The 18119-nt window shown below is 38.7% G+C and overlaps 1 protein-coding gene across 1 annotated transcript in view; it reads right to left on the bottom strand.

Moving 5' to 3' along the window:
* ME1 (malic enzyme 1) overlaps positions 1 to 18119 on the bottom strand; it is a 195780-nt gene that overhangs the window by 138002 nt on the left and 39659 nt on the right. Inside the window, exon 2 of the mRNA XM_086608248.1 lies at positions 3909 to 4042. Coding sequence (XP_086464374.1) covers positions 3909 to 4042 — 134 coding nt within the window. The remainder of the gene's footprint in view (positions 1 to 3908; positions 4043 to 18119) is intronic.

Below are 18119 nucleotides of genomic sequence, written 5' to 3'. Positions count from 1 at the left end.
ACAGCTTTTCCAAATTAAGTTAGAGGAATAGAATTATTTCCTGTTACTGGCTTCCTTTTTGCCAAACATACCAGGCAATGTATTTGCTGCTGTTTCACATTCATTTTGTGTCTGAACTCTTAGTATTTCAGAGCACAGCAATTCCATGCTGCAAGTCAGCAAAGGAGTTCCAGCCATGCCAAAACATGTCATACGGTGGTACTATCAGCTTAGCTTTATGAATTTACAGACATCCTCTTTCCAATCAAAACCAGGGCAAGCTACAATCCTGCCAGCGTAAGATGCTGTCATCCACAGCATTAACGTCTCATCAGACAACACTCTTCTGTCTAAGGTACTTAACAGCTTCCACCTCCGCAATATTCAAATGCTTGTACTTAATCTTTTGTATTTGGATGTAAAACGCACGGGTATACACCCCCTATCAAATTCCCTCCTCCAGGAGGGAAACAACAGCTTCACTTTATCTCTTTTCAATCACTGCTCCTATGGGAGTGAAGACTATGCCAGGCGCATACAGGAAGAAACGTGGGTTTTTTTCTAGAATTAGTACATTTACATTCAGTAGAAGACAATAGCTGCATGTTCTTATGTACGGTTGTCCTTGAGCACCTGCCTGTACAGGGAGCACTTGAGATTTTCTTTCAAGTCCCAGCTAAAATAGTCAATGTCTTCTAGCATTCTCCATCACTGAAGGTATTCAAGGATTAACTGCAGCAGGATCACAGTCACTCTTCCCTTTAAAATGCTTCCATACAAGTATAAGTACAGGAGACCAGAGCTGACATATTGCCTTGAAGGACCAAACTCACACACATGTAATGCACATGTTCTCAGAGCAGGATCTCTATTGATATACTCCAATAAAATTGTCAGATTCTTGACTCATAAACACAGCTGCAAATCACATTTTGTATGTGCAATTTTTTGTACACTCAATTCACACAAGCGTTTTATCTCTGCAAAGGAGCCCAAGATGTCACCACCGATAGTCTTCAAAGGAAGTGTCTTCCACATGCAAATGTTACCATGTCTTTCAACCCGTGGTCTTAGATGTAAATGCACACATGTAATCCACAAATGATTTTATTTTGCTAAAAACTGGAGAAAACACCACAGCAATATAATGCCCCACTAATATAAGAGGAAAATACTTCTTAATCAAAGTATAGCATGACATGAATAGTCAGTTTAGGTCTGCTGGGTGTTCACACAAATATGATTTCTTAAAGAAACAATTTCATTTGGAGGGGACTCGTGCATTTATATCATTTTAAGTGCTTAAGGGCAAACCTGATTTAATTTACACAAATTTGTGTTGATCCAAGATTATCCCTGAAAGCTCATTTCTTAACTGCTATAGACCTGTGTTACGAAATCATGGACCAGCTGAGGTTGGAAGGGACCTCTGGAGATCACCTCATCTAAACCTCTGCTGAAAGCAGAGTCAACTACAGCAGGTTGCCCAAGGCCATGTTCGGTCAGGTTTTTAATATCACCAAGGATGGAGTCTCCAGCCCAGCTCATCTAGCATTATAAATGGAGCCACACTGTTTATTCAGACTATAAGGGGAAGGAGAAGATACAAATAGGGATATGGTTTAATGGCGATTAGAGACGGTTGGACTCGATGATCTCTAAGGTCTTTTCCAACCTAGAAATCAATGAAATCTACGAAATACCTGGAACAAAAATTATGGTTGAGAAAACACCACTGTCACATGCCACAGAACAAGACTGGGAAATAAACACAGCTTTTAATGTTTTTTCTTATGTTAATTACTAATTGAAGTATTTCGACTAGTGATCATGTTAGTGAGAAAAAAGCATAACTTTTAATAGTTTCAAGCTATTTCTGTGAACCAAAGGCTTACTAGTTTTCTCAGATGAAGTACATCACTAAAACTCTATTAATGACAACGAATTTGTACTGCAAAGCGGCACCGTACAATATAACCTTTATAGTAAAAAAGGCATTATACTAAAAACCATTATACTAAAAACTAAAAGCTCTGTGGTATGAAATGGCCAGCTACAGTCTAACGCTCAAGACATATGGATGTAATATTGTAACGTTTGCGCTTCTGTTTTAAGAATGTCTGGTCACAGGAATAGGAATTTCTTCCTTACTCAACTATTTATTTGAAAAAGAGAAAATGCAAAAGATGACTCACAGGTGGGAAATAATGATATTGAGTTTTTGTTTAATTAACTGTATACAGACACTAAGCTTAACAGGTGGATTTGGAAAACAATTATCTGAAGCAAATGGCTTCTGGAAAACCTTTTATTTACATCTATTTTTAAACATTTTTATTTATTTATACTTGTGTATTGTGTCTGTTGTATGTGGATTAAGTGTATTTTTTAAAAAAAGTAAGTTCCTTTTCTCCCCCACCCCCAAGACAGATAGATTCTTCTTTTCTTTCTTTTAACATGATAAAGCAAGTTTTCTGCACAGTATTCCCACAATACTCGGAGGCGTTTTTATTTGATGATTGTTATTGCGATCAAAACTTCAGTATCTGGAGGTTTATTGTGGTTCAAATGGCACAGCATGCAAACTTTTAATAGTCTGTCATTTAAAACTGATAGATTATTTCTTTTTTCCTTTTCTGCAGAAATCTTTCATTTTGGCACAGAGTCATTGAAATATCCACAATTTTTTACTAAAAAAAAAAAAAAGGAATTAAGATTTCAAAATAACTGCTACTCTCCTCTTGAATTTCATATAGCTAGACTTGTAACTTTCAATCTGTGATGTTTTGAAAACCGCAAGTGCTTTTCTCCTATGACCTGAAGTAGGAGCAAAATTTCTTGGCTAATTACGAAATACATACAACAATGGGGTAAAAGGCCTTTTTTCTTCCTGCTTTGAAGTTACAGGTGAATAGAAATTCCAGCGATTCAAGTAGAAACAAACAATTGAAGCAGTCTTAAAGTCTGAAACATATGAAACAACCAGTTGTATCAAGAAGGGACTGCTTCAAGGCAGAGTTAAGGAGGACATGGGGACAGAAGGACAGAGAAAGTTTTCTCTTACGGTAACATCAGTGGTTGAAGCAGGAGTCTCCATGAAATTTTACGCTTTGCTACACACAGGGGCTCAAACTGAAACCTTCTAGCCTGGGAAGAGACTACTCTGTGATAATTGATAATGCTCTCCCTGAAAACACTGGAGGATACTTAACCTAGAAAAGATACGACAATCACGAGCTCTTCACTTACAAGGAAAGCTGTGCTCATCCTGTTCTGCTTCCACAAAAAACAAAGGTTGTGGCAACTTCAAATTACAAAAAAGCCTTGCCACCAACTGACAGTTATCTAAAATCCATGTGTTACATACAGACAACAAGACAGTCCACAACAGAGAAAAGCAATAAAAGAATAGCGTTTTGTTCTAGAGCCTATAAAACACTTAGGAAAAAAAACCACAACTGAGTATTCATAAATGTTTAAGATCCTCCCCAGCTTTTCTTAAAAAAAAACCACCACCACCACAAGAGTATATTACATATTAATTTTATAACACTTTATAATTTTTATTTATTTGTTTTAATGCATATGCATCTGTATGCATGTAAAGACAATACTGACTTTTTGTTTCACATGAGTTCGTTTGCTTCTGATGACCTTTGTATTATTTGGTTATTGAAATAAGAAGTTCATGTGAACAGCACTGGAATATTAAAATTTAGGAGGTGAAATTTAGGAGTTATTAAAAATTAGGAGTTGATTTTTTGAAGAAAGCATTCTAGCAAAAGTATACGTTTAGCTTAATGATTCCCAATCATCAACCACAATAGCTCAAAAAAACCCCACAAAATTTCATCTGTATTACCATTAAAAAAATAAATAAGAGGCTCACAGTTTGATAACTAGGATAAAGTATCATAGTCATGCTTTACCTGTCTAGGTCAGATGTCAGCCTTTCAAAATTCCTAAGAATACTATAAACCTGGGCATTTTGATCAAGAAAGCAAGGTGGCAATAATCCATGAATATTCAACTGTTGCCTCTCCTCCAAGGTAAAAGCCATGCCCTGAAAAAAGAAAAATAAAAAACATGTATATACAGATATATGAGAGATATTCCTTTTAAGAAAATTCTGCAGCAAAATATAGCACAGGTGAAGTCAGCATCAGGAAAAAACTATTTAATAATAAACAGAATGAAAAATTCTGCAATGGTTTTGGAAAAACTTTTTATTGAGTCATAAGAGAATAGGCCTGTACAGTACAATAACTTCATCCCAGCACACAATGAGTTAAGGTTTTCTGACACTGGAAGACTATTACCTGCGAAATTATTAAGTTACAGCTGAAGTAGAGAGCAGCAGTGTATTCTCACTCATTTGTTTGGCTATCTTCTAAACACAAAGCATGGATAACGTTCATTTTCAGTGTAAACATTATGCTTTTAATACCTGGAAATTTTTCAAGATCTTGGTTATCTCAGATGTTCATGTGAATTTTTAACAGAACTCTGTGGTACAATAAAGTCGTCACTACCATTTTATTGTCAAAGAGCCTGGTCCAGCACCTAGTGAAGTCAGTGAATAGAAACATGGCCATAGCAAGTTCATTGCAAACTCATTTTCTTTTTCAAATTCACATTCGGTTACAGTAAGAAAAATCTGTACAGACTTCCTGGATTTCCGTGTTGCACCCAGAAAAGTCATTTAAAAGTATTCAGTATGTTACGTGGACAGTCACAGAATGCTTAACAGTTAAACCAAGCTTGTGGATTGGCAGAGACTGCCAAATAGCTGCTTTTTAATGAGGTCTGCCTGTCTAAAACATCTTCAGAAATTACCCAAGCTATTGTAAGAAAGAGGATGCCTTTAAAGCAGAAACATGACCACGGGTCTAGCACACTGGTATCAAGCACTCTTGACTGCTGAAGTTTTACTTTGCAGTGGTAACTACAGCCAGGCAGGACTGGCGGATGGGATCAGACCTTTGAGAGTTTTAGGGGATAAAAAGGAATGTCAGAGAAGTTTCTCCCATATATGGCCTATGAAATCTATGCATTTGTTTCACCCTACAGCCACTGGCTGGTGGTTCCACAAATATGCTACTTTAGCATCACGCCGGCCCTGCTTCCACTCCAGAATCAGTACTGGCAGATCTGCAAGTGTCTTTGAGATGTCTCTTAGGTGAACACCAAAAATGTCTATGATCTTCGCAATATGCTTATCATATAGCTTAAACGTATTCAAAAGTTAACGTTCTAGAGGTTAGATAGCATTTATTACTCCACCAAGAAAATATAGGTGTGTGTGCATATACATATATATAATGGTGAAGGGTATAGAGAACAAGTTCTGTGAGGAGAAGCTGAGGAAATTGGAGTCATTTAGTCTGGAGAAAAGGAGGCTCAGGGGAGACCTTATCGCTCTCTACAACTATCTGAAAGAAGGTTGTAGCAAGGTGAGTGTCAGTCTCGTCTCTCAAGTAACAAGTGATAGGACTTGAGAGGAAACAGCCTCAAGTTGCACCAGGGGAGGTTTAGACTGGATATTAGGAAAAATTTCTTCATCAAAAGGGTTGTCAAGCATTGGAATAGGCTGCCCAGGGAAGTGGTTGAGTCCCCATCTCTGGAGGAATTTAAAAGATGTATAGATGTGGTGCTTAAAGACGTGGTTTAGTGGTGGACAGTGCTAGGATAACAGCTGGACTTGATCTTCAAGGTCTCTTCCAACCGAAATGATTCTATGATTCTATAAATGAGTCACTAGACAGTTGCCTAACATTTTACACCTATCATACAACTATATACAAAATACCTTGTTTCTTATGAAAAAGATATTTGAGAAAACACCTTAGGAGATGTGAAAGAAGAAAAATGGCAATGCAGTGTTTCTGCATTTACTCTTCCATGGAAAATAAATACTAAGACACCTTCACAACTACATCTATAAATATAGTTTTAAAATTTCTTCATGCTACCATTAGAATTAGCTGAGTCAATAAACGACAGGAAAAAGGTGAAGCAAGAGTATAAATACAAAACGTAACCTTCAGTGTACATTTGCACTACTCCTGCCTTTTCAAGAGAAAAAACTCACAATCCTTTACATGATGCCATGAATGCCTTTCACACAATACCTAATGAATGATATAACATGATACATTCAGAGCAGACAGTTTGATTACACTAACAGGCCTCATTTTTTTTCAGAAATACTTACCTCAAGCTTTATTCTTACAAATAAAACAAAAATATACTATAAAATCTTCCTATCTCTTACTACTCTACGCTTCTTAAACCATTTTTTAATCAAAATAATTTAATCAAGAAATTTAACCACCATAAGTGGTTATGTCATTGTTGCTTGAAAAAAGTAGGAAAAAAAACCCACCTAAGGCAATCCCACCCAAAAAAAAAAAAAAGAAAAGTTTCATAATGAACACTTTATAGAACATCAAATGTTCCCAGAACATGCTTCTCCCACACACATAAATGGAGGGAAACCAAGTTTAGTAAGTTCAATGACTGTTTTGCTATAGTTTTCCACGCATGCAACATTTCAAAGGTTTCCAAAAGTGTACACAAATCTTGCTTTTTCTTGTCCCCACATGATTTTTTCTGTGGCCAGTTATCATAGAATCATAGAATGGCATAGGCTGGAAGGGACCTCAGAGATCATCTAATCCAACCTCCCTGTCATGGGCAGGGACGCCTCTCAACTAGACCAGGCTACTCAAGGCTCCGTCCAACCTGGCCTTGAACACCTTCAGGGAGGGGGCATCCACAACCTCTCTAGGCAATTTAATCCAAAGTCTTACCACCCTCGTACTGAAGAATTTCTTCCTAAAATCTAATCTAATCTGTTCTCCTTGGTTAAGAGATGTCATGAGTGTCTTCAGCTGCTATCACATTTTGAAAGACCATGAAGAAGAGAGAATCAGCTCTCCTCATGAGTTTATTCAAAGTTGATCTCTCTTATCTCCAGTAGTCTTTTTTTGGCTTAAAAAAAAAAAACACATAAAAGCTGTGCATATGTGCTCACACGCACACACACTTCAGCATTCATTCTAAATGGCTGGACTTTAGGGAGCTGCATAGTTTTAGTGGATATTTCAGTGCTGGCAATAAAGTGATAATCCAATTAATCTCTGCATGTCTCCTTTCCTCTCTTTCTATTAGTCAAATTTTCTGAAAGAAAAAAATTCAAAAAGTCTGTGTTTGCCTTCACTTTAGGAATAAGACACAAACTTTAATTACTATGCTGGATTTCCACTCTTACTGGAAAATATATTTTATTTTAAAACAGATGCATGAAAAGTTGATACATCTTGCCAAAAGCCTTTTTTAAAAAGTACTTTGTCTTGGAATAGCATATTTTCCACATATTGCCACAGTTCCTACAGTAAGTGTTAATTTCTTTTGGGCATTACTACAAAATTTCAGCACCCATCTACACCTCCTATGCTATACATGGTTTAAATATTCTTTACTCGCTTACTTTTCTTTGGCATGGATATTATGAATTTTTCAAATTTCTAAGATGGAATGTTAGTTCCTTTTTTCCTCTCAGAAACCGTATATGCTCAAAAGAAAATAACTACCATTAAAACATATGGCCTGATGATTTTATAAGAGAAGGCCATTTTATGCAAAAAATGTATGCTATTTGATCTGCTTATAATAGGAAGAGCTCAACTACACAAGTTTTGTGGTTTATGTCTAGATTTTTTGCACGAGCTTCTCAGATTTTCTTTTTTACATCAGAATTCTTATTTTTTCCTGTTTGAAGTGTTGTTTCCCAGCCATCCAGCAGAGAGGGCTCTAGGTCCAGCTTGGTCTACATGCTTCTTTCTCTTCCTGAGAGTCGCATTTTGTGCACACCTGGGTGGGACAGACTTCCACCATCTGAAGTGCACTCCAACTATAATAAAACACATGGACATTTTTATTTTGCACTCTGTATTACAAATAAATTTTCCAAGAAGAACAACAGCGTGACAATCTAAAAACAGCAGAATGGCAGGAGGTCACAACCATAAGGATTAACCTTTGCCTAATTTGGTTTGATTTACACACTGCTTTATGCCTTCAAAACAAATATACATCGTAGAGATGAAAAGTGTAGTCATTAAGTCTCCCAGATAAGAGTTTGTAGCTCTTCAAGGGTTGTGATTCATATGCTTCTTTATATGCTCTGATTTTGGTAAAACTAAATTGTTCTTCGGCTACCTCATTATCTTCCTTTCTCACAAACCTTTTGGTGGAACTATTGGGTTGGGTTTTTTTAGTGCTCCTTTGATGCAAATGCCCTCTCTTATTCTCAATTGTACAGAAAGCTCTCTGAGTCTGGTTTCTCATTTTCAAGAAGTTCAACCCATTGCAAATATATTTAATTCTGAATTTGTCTCTCCATTTGTAATGTTGTGAAGTTTTGTAATTGTAGCAGTGATTTCTATTACTGCACATTGCTCAGTATTCTTTCATTATTTATTTTATCTGTTTAGCAACTCAGCTCTTAACTGTAGGTCCTCTGCCCAGCCTCTGTCTTTTCCCCCCAAACCCCTCAACTACAAGGTTGTTTCAATGCAATTACCTATACATCAATTCTCTTGTTCAGTTGCAGTACTGAAAAGCCATAGAACAGAAAAAAGAGCACAACATCATCCTGTATCAGATGTAGCAGTGCTTGAGAAGACAGAGAACACATTCAAAATATTTCAAGAACTGTCTCAGCCTCTGTTCAGTCAGCAGAGACAAGTCTTATCTCTTAATACAAATTAGATTGCATTGTCATAGTTTTTGTTCAGATAGCATATCTGAAGCTCATCTAATTGCTAAGTTTATATAAACTTCTCAAGAAAAAGAGAGTGCACTAAAATAACATGTGCATCCTGTCTACGCGCTAATGAGATTCAGCTTTGCTAAAGGGTAGCCTGAACCATCTTCAAACAGTATTCATTGCAGGGAACCTCCTCCAGTTTCTTTCAAAACCTAGCTCTCTTTTGTTCTAGCAGGCCAAAATTTCCATTTTTAGAAACTCCTACTTGTTGAGAAAAAAGCTATTTCCTTCTGTCGGCCTCACTGCAGGTATGTCACAAAGCTATTAGCTTGACAGCATGCAGAAGGAGGCAGACTTAGAAGAGGAAAGCATGTCTACATTCAAGGTTCTCTGACTCAGTGACTTTTTCCTTGGCCTCTGGTAGGAGATCAAGGCTCATAAGACTTCAGGTCATCCCTGGGACTCAGGAGACAATCATCAACACCAACATCCAAACTCAAGCACTCGCATGTGTATTTGAGCTGACCGAGTCTGTGGCGGGGGGAAGGAAGAAATGAAGAGGAAGGTAAAAAGGTGTAGCAAGGAAGTATATCTAGAAGTACCATCTATTCTACAAGAAAGAAATCTCTGGATTGTTGATCTAAGATACTACCAGAGAAAAATCACAGTCTCTAAAGTATTTTTGGGACAACAGACAAGTAGGTTCATCATTATCTGGGAGTTCACCAAAAAGCAAAAAAGCTCTCAATTAAAAAACTCATCCTGTATATCTAAATCATAACCGTGCAGTGAACCAATTTCATGATATCGTGAAAGAACCACCCAAATCTGAAGGACTCAGATATGCACAACATCTGCTGCCATGGCTGGAAGGAGGATAGTTGGCTCTGTGCCACCTCTTGCAGCCTCCCTCTGCAGCAGCTGGTAACCCTGAGCAGAGTAAAAGAGGCTGGGAAGCACTCTGCCAGACAAAGCTCAGAGAAAATCCCACAGTTGCCTGAAATACAAGTCTGCTTAAGATCACAGAATCATAGAGTCACAGAATGGTTTGGGTGGGAAGGGACCTTGGAGAGCATCTGAACCAATTCTTTGAACAAATGGACTTATAGAACCCTGCAATTCCATATTCTTAAAAAAAAAAAAAAAAAAGGGAAATGCAAACAAGACAAATGCTCAAAAAAAAAAAAAGCTTTTGACTAAAAGACCAAAAACATTCTCCAGTAACTGGAGAAGACTTTTTTCCCCAAGATGTCCCAAATGAAAAATCAGTGGCATCACTACTAGTTGCCAGTCACCCATCAGCATCATAAACACACAAGTTGATAAGAGGAAAGGATATGATCACCAGCAGAAAGTTATCACAGTTTGAAGATGTGTAGCATTGATTTAAGAAATGAAAACTGAACATGAAAAACCAAACTTTCTGTTGCAACCCTCTGGCAACCACACAGGAAAAAGCTCAATGAATTTTCAAAAGCAAAGAAGATCGGTAACCATTTGCAATGTAAACGTTATCTAAGGCATTATTAGACTGCAAGCAGAAAAGTCACTGGTGAGACAGAAATGCCATCTTTCAAAAAAGTACAGTTATTTTCCCCCAAAACTATGTTCAGATCCCCATTTGGGCATTTAGTGAGGCACACTGGTTAGCTCTGGATTATGCATTTTGGATTAAAGTTTAGAAATCAGTATACAAACTGGTGATTAACAATCCATTAGCTTCTTTGTCAGAGGAACTGTGGTTTTGTTGTCTTTATACAGTACCTAGCACACAGGTACTCTGGCCTACAGCTCAGATCTCCAAAATAGCAGCAAATCCTGCTACTAGGTGCCTGCACTGGAATTTGACAGGCCAGCCACATACAGGACCAGGAAGAAGAAAGTCAGAAAAGGAGGATGGGTGAAGTGTAAACAGCAGAACTCAGTTTAGATAAAGCACTTGTACTCCTTTTGATAAGCCCTTAATGCACAGGCATGCATAAGGACTCGTGAGACTGTGAGGCATGTTTAAGGTACATGGAGAAAATAAATATCATAGTTGATGGGCACAGCACTGACCATACAAAAAAGAAGGAACTGTCCTAGCTTCAGGTACAAAAGGCCAAAAGGCACAAGGTATTTTCATGCACATCTTTTAAACACAGCTTTTTAACACGTATTTAAGTTGAAGAACTATATCCTGACATTTGGCATTTATTTTCTAGAGTCGTGATAGACCTGCTGCAGTGTGTTGAACACATAGGTTTTTTATAGTTTTCAGGAAAGCCAAGAGACCTGCAGTATATCCACAGCCCAATTCTAAATCCACAGGATTTTCAAAAGCAAACTTAAAAAGTCAAGTCAACAGGGGAAACTGAAACAAAAGTCAAAACCAGCTTCCAACAAATGAAGCACAAATAAATACAGTAGCTAATAAACACTCCCAGGGACTTATGACTCAAAACAAACGCAGATGGCCAGAAGGAGATCAGACTTCTCTTGGCAAATTCATCATGGGAACGTGTGGGCAGGTTGGCAGCCGTGCAGTGAGCTGATAAGTGATTGCACACAAGCGTGATTCAGACGAGCACAGTAGAAATGACACATCACAGCATTCTTATTTTAGCAACCTTCCTTTAATCTACTGTAAACAATTATCTGAAAGTAAGCAAACAAACCTATTTTAAGAAACTTTTTGTACATATTTATTATACGTATACGCAGTAAAATCTTTTTGCATTGCATAATCTCCTCACTTAAATTTTGCAAAGGCTGTATTACACAAACAGTAGGCAACAACAAGCTGAACAGTAAAACAAATCACCAAGATAATAATATATAAAAATATATTGCATGCTGTGATATAATGTAGGATGGGACTGAGTTTAGTTAGACAATAAGTTTAGGTGTTCATATGCAATCTAGGTACCTATCCTCCCACAATAATTATAGAATGTATAGTACTGATTAAAATAAAGAGCCTAAAGAATGATTCAGCTTACCCTAGAATAGATACCTTGCATTCAGCAATCCAAATTGCTCCAATTACTATATTGACTATAGACCAAATGTAGATTTGCACAAATAAGCACCTACTGGGAGGCTCGAAGTTACTGAAGAAATCAACAGAGCATAGCTCATTATGGCAACGGTATCAGCTATAAATCAACTGCACAGGAGACTTGCACAGCAACAGATGAAAGCAATGCACAACACTCCTCTGTATCTTAAGTGGCACTAGCTGCCTATATGTGCGCTGCTTACATCAAGCCCCGATCATCCTTTTGACTCCTCAATCCACATGTCCTATTAAAAATCATCTTATCCCAAATCCTTCACACTATTACAGGAGTTTTTAATCTCAAAGCAACAAAATTGCTAGGGCTGCATCTGTATGCTTTCAATCAGAGCTGGTTGTCTTAAAAGCAGGTGTCATGTAATTTTAAAGCCATAAAATCATTTACAAAGTGCAACACATAAGGGGACAGAAACACGCAGCACTCCATCTCCCAGACTCGGAGACCTGTATGTCTTACAGCCCCTGCAGCTGAAATGATTAAGATGTGTTAGAGGAAGATCTGCAGAGATGCCTAGCCTCTCACTTTTCATGTGAGAATAGCAATTCTGCAGTTCAGGAGGCATGAGCTGCTGTGAATGGGCTCCATAGGTTCCCATGCCCGTGGATGAAGAAATAGTTTCCAAAGCGCAGGAGGCAACAGCGTGCCCACTGAGAGTGTGCAACAGTGCGCCCACGTGTGAAGTCTCCTAAGATGAGGCCAAGTGCAGAGTCCTTCACTTGGGGTATAAAAACCCCAAGCATCGCTATAGGCTCGGGGAAGAGTGGCTGGAGAGCTGCCTGACGGAGAAGGACCTGGGGGTGTTGGTTGACTACCGGCTTGATATGAGCCAGCAGTGTGCCCAGGTGGCCAAAAAGGCCAATGGGATACTGGCGTGTATCAAGAATAGTGTAACCAGCAGGAATAGGGAAGTGATCCTGCCCCTGTACTCGGCACTGGTGAGGCCGCACCTGGAATATTGTGTCCAGTTTTGGGCCCCTCGCTTTAAGAGAGATATTGAGCTCCTGGAGCGGGTCCAAAGAAAGGCGACTAAACTGGTCAAGGGGCTGGAAAATAAAACTTATGGGGAGCGGCTAAGGGAGTTGGGGCTGTTTAGCCTGGAGAAGAGGAGGCTGAGGGGAGACCTGATTACGGCCTACAAATACTTGAGAAGGGATGGTGGGGAGATAGGGGAAGGGCTCTTTACATTGGTGATGGGTGATTGAACAAGAGGAAATGGGTATAAGCTTAGTCAGGGGAGATTCAGGTTGGATGTTAGAACGTATTTCTTCTCTGAAAGGGTAGTCAGCCACTGGAATAGGCTGCCCAGGGAGGTGGTTGAGTCCCCATCCCTGAATGTGTTTAAGAAAAGTGTGGATGAACTGCTTAGGGATATGATTTAATGGGGGATTAGGGACGGTTGGACTGGATGATCTCTAAGGTCTTTTCCAACCTAGAAATCTATGAAATCTATGTGCAGAGCTCCAGAGACTGGTCGTTCTGCTGACTCCATGAGAACTGATAAACTCATCACACCCAGCACTGCCCAAGGCCCCCAGCACATGCTATCCTCAAGTTTCACAACTCAGACCACATCCAGAAAGGCGATGGATACTGCATGCAGACAAGGACTGCGGAGAAATACCTGATGAAACATGGGGCTCTGAGGGACTTTCTTGGACACCCAGCTCGAAGGTGCATCAGCACAAGCCTCTGCTTCCCGCAAAGAGAGAGGCTGCCCTCCCCGCTGCAGCTCCCACCTGGAAGCCACAACGAACGTGTGCGTGAGCAGACTGTGAGCTGGCTCCATGGGCACAGTTACCTGCTATTAACACTAACAGCTTGATTCTATAAGTAATGACAGCTAAATTAATAACAGATTTATTAACAAATATGGTTTGCAATCTGTGTCTCCCCTGACTTGATCTGCTAGCAGAGACATTGCACCCGTGTAGAGAGACCTTGCAAAACTTCATAGTACATTAAAGATCTCAACTTGGGTTAAAGCCTGGCTTTAAAGAAATTTACAGAGAGAAATAGACAGAGGTTTTTTTTTCCCTGGCTATTTTTGAGCCATTTTTATTAGTTTAAAACTCCCTTGGGATGTATTGATCTGCAAAGGTACCTACTTAGGAAAGCTCTGGCTTGTGGGAACCATTCTGAAAGAGACAATAGCAGTTCACGACATCGGTTTCAAACTTGTTGAGCATGTTCTTACAACAGATGTCAATTTTCAACTCAGTTTACCTATACTATAGATTAAAAACACTGGTTGTAGGCCACTTTAGAGCTCCTCTGGATGAATCATGGTAAGAAGATTAATCTTGTTAATTTCTGCTTTTATCAATAGTGTCTTTCTTCTACAGATGCATCAACCTGCAGCTGTACATTTAGATACATAATTTATAGCCACATGAATTGAAATTTAATGTATGACAGTGATTTTTTTTTTAAATAAAGAAGTCACTAACTTTTACTAGACCATATCTGAAATTCTATTTTAGAAATTAATTCACTTGTATAGTGGATGCTGTAAGTCAGTACTGGTATAACTCTAATAAAGGATGCCTGTGATGTTATCAGTGGAATAACTAACATGGAATCTCTGTTTACGAAAGGAATTTAGATAAGCATAATATCAGCTGACATGTGACATCTATTGCTACCCAGAATGATTCCAAATGAAATGCTAAATAAAAGGTCTCTGACTGTAACAATTTTACAAGCGAACTCTCCAAGTAGGCAGTCTTCAATACGCAATATTACATTTGCAAAATCAGATAATACTTGAGAGTCAGTCAAGATTTCCATGTAGGAATTTCAGTGACTGCCAAAAATTCCATCTGTCTGAAATAAGTACTTATCCAAATACAGGTTAGTAAGCCCTGAAAACCTGAGGGGATTTTATAAACCTGATATGCTTAACAGATTTTATTGCTGCCTTTCAGAGACTAAACAAATTACCAACTACTGTATTCGGGGCTTCTGATAGGACTAAGCAACAGATTTATCTTCACCAGCATGAGAAATAATTAATACAAATAAATATTTTAAATACTATAGCAGAGTTTCTTAGAGGAAGGCAGAGGCCAATCTCAAAACTACAGTCTTTCCCTTCTAGTAGTATAATGGTATAAATGAAATCTAAAGAAATAGTCTAAATTAATGCAACACAAAAGGATGCGAGCAGAAAAAATGGTAAGTGGCATATTTCTGCAGAACTACTGCAAAGAAGTTGCAGACTTGTGGTTTGTTTAGTGGGCAATTCCCCCTTCCCCCCCAAAAAAAAAGCTTTTGATTAGTATATCTTAAAATTGTATTTTTAAAGCATCCTTCTAATTATGGCAACTCAAAGTGAATCTTTCTTCTGATGAGGAAGCTGTTAAGGACCTATTTGGCTTGCAGTTGCAGACACACAGAAGCCTGACATTTAAAGTTTCCTTTCCATCCCCCTCAATTTCATCCTGGGTAGGTGCTTTTCCTTGAAACTTCCCATGGCTGCTCCTACCTGCACAGTCCCTAAACTGAAAGATTTCTGCATTAGAGCAGCTCCCTCCATACCTGTAACAGTACACCTACACATCAAGAAGGACATGGAGCTGCTGGAGCGGGTCCAGAGGAGGGCAACGAAGATGATCCGAGGGCTGGAACACCTCTGCTATGAAGACAGGCTGAGAGAGTTGGAACTGTTCAGCCTGGAGAAGAGAAGGCTCCGCGGTGATCTTATTGCAGCTTTCCAGTACTTAAAGGGGGCCTACAGGAAAGCTGGAGAGGGACTTTTTACAAGGGCGTGTAGTGACAGGACAAGGGGAAATGGCTTTAAACTGAAAGAGGGCAGATTTCAATTAGGTATAAGGAAGAAACTTTTCACGCAGAGAGTGGTGAGGCACTGGAACAGGTTGCCCAGAGCAGTTGTAGATGCCCCATCCCTGGAAGCGTTCAAGGCCAGGTTGGATGAGGCTTTAAGCAACCTGGTGTAGTAGAAGGTTTCCCTGTCCATGGCAGGGGGGTTGGAACTAGATGATCTTTGAGGTCCCTTCCAACTCTAGCCATTCTATGATTCTATGATTCTGACATCAGCTTGGGAGGATTCTTCCTACTGCACCAATGCGGTGACAGGGAGACTGGCAGTCTGATGAACTAAAAAGATCTGACCTGAGAGCGGAGGGCACTGAAACGTGCTGACACCAGTGACATAGATTATCAGATTACTCCTGGGTAGCGTTCTGTTACACTGTGTCTACAAGTTATGCGCCTACTCACACTTAGTCCCCTGGGCACCCTCCACAGTCTAGGAAGAAAAACTGAGGGGACCTTTAGGAGGTACTCCTTTCTTTTTTGGGCTATAAAGTAATGTAAACAACTATTTCAGACTAAATCCATGAGATGAATACCTTCCATCATCATAGGTAACCCAGGCTTTCTATTGCCACAGCCTATCACCTGTGAATCTTTTGGTCATATGCAGTCGTAGCGTCTATTGCATACCTGTCGATCATTTCTCATTCTACAGATTGTGACTTACTTTTCCTTTTATCACCTCAGTCTAAGAGCTGGCAATACATCTATACATGAAAATAGCAAAGCCCATCCAAACTCTTTGTTTAGGGAGCTTCCTTCATCCAACTTTAGCATTTGTTCTCAAAATTCAGCAGTACGTTAAAACCAAACTAGAGCAACATGAAAATTTTACACTCTGAATGCACCTGGCCTACAAGCGCAGCCTTAATTGCTAGCCAGCAGGTAGAAATTGTTCCAGTTTTGCCTTAACAATAGATATTCTACTTACAACACTCTCTTACATGTCTTTTCCTTCTTGTTGAAAAGTCACTGAAAATTCATTTTATCATGAACAAAGTGACAAAGAAAAAACGCCAACTTTTGACTTTAAGTAAACTGACCAGTGGATAGCAACGGATTCTCTTCTTTAATCTAAAAGTAAGCATTTAAAGTTGGGCAAAGAAATGGCTTATTACTCTGTTTACAACACCTTGCTCAAAAAAATAATTGAACACAATCCAGGACAGAAGTCCATAACGTGGACTATTGGTCCATAACCATGTCTATTTAAATAATTCCAGATAATTCTCACTTTTTAGAGATAAAAGGTTCTTGCCCATCACATAATGCAACAGAGTTGTAAAATCTCGAACATCATATCAAAACATGCCTTTATATCTGTTAAAAGTTCATTGAGAAATTCAGGGAATGAATGTCGTATTTTTAACCCTTAAAGCAAGAAATCAAACACAGCAAATAGTAAATGAGTGGAACAAATACATGACATCTAGCTTTTAAGTTTGTCCAGTGGATTTTTTTTTAAGGACTTATATACATTCTCATCGGTACATAAGCAAGTCCTTCCTATTCAGACAAATGTAATTGTTCATGTGAATGAAATTATGCATGTGCTTCAAGTGGGAAGAACAAAATCCATTCCTGCAATTGTAATTTGACCACTGTTGCCTGCATTCTAAAAAGACTTGAACTATAGCGTTATTTGTCTTTCCATAAAAATCTCATTCCATAGGTAGACTCTAAGTTCTTACTTCCAGTGTAGAGCAGCTCTAGTTTGTAATAATTTTTTTTAAGACGTATTTAAGCTTTGGCATTCATCTAAGCTTTAAAAATACTTTAACTTAGTGTCAGTTACAATGCATTTTTGCCACTGAGAATTCGATAAAAACAAAAGACAAAGGAAATCCTACACGATGAGTGAAAACAAACCAAAAGAAACCCAGCACAGAAGTATGGAATAAAATTTTATCAGCGGCTAAACTTTCACAGCTTCTGGATGAATACATGCTATTCTAGATGCATCATCTGAGATGCAGTCTTAGATTATTTTGGTTAGAGATGAGTCAACTATTGACAAGCCTTCTTCCAGTGAGAAAGGTCACCGGCAAATAACCTCAACTTCCTTTGAGCTAGGCTATTTAGACTGAGCTCCTTTATTGGCTAGAAAAAACTGGGATTTCAGAACTTTTGTTTAAACTTGCCAAGAAAATAGAAGACAGAAAAGAAGACGACAGATGGCAACAGAAGACCTGTATGTTCTGCTAACGCCTTTCGCTGGCATTTTGTATACAAATAACCCTACTACTTTCTATCCAGTGTTCTTCAGCCTACAGGGCTGATAACTGCTTCCTTTGCCATCACTTCAAAACGAAACTTTTACAGACAATTGCCTGAATTTCTACTTTCCCTTGAACTTTCAGCTATATGGTTTATTTTTAGCTGTACTAAAACGCACTAGTCAAGTAGGTACAATCTAGATAGCTATCCTGTCATGCTTATGGACATAAGAACAAGCCAACATATCTGAGAGTTTA

Source organism: Tauraco erythrolophus, chromosome 2, assembly GCF_009769465.1.
Source record: "Tauraco erythrolophus isolate bTauEry1 chromosome 2, bTauEry1.pri, whole genome shotgun sequence".
Lineage (NCBI taxonomy): Eukaryota > Metazoa > Chordata > Aves > Musophagiformes > Musophagidae > Tauraco > Tauraco erythrolophus.
The sequence above is the reverse complement of the archived record's forward strand: the minus strand, read 5'-3'. Positions and strand labels throughout refer to the sequence as shown.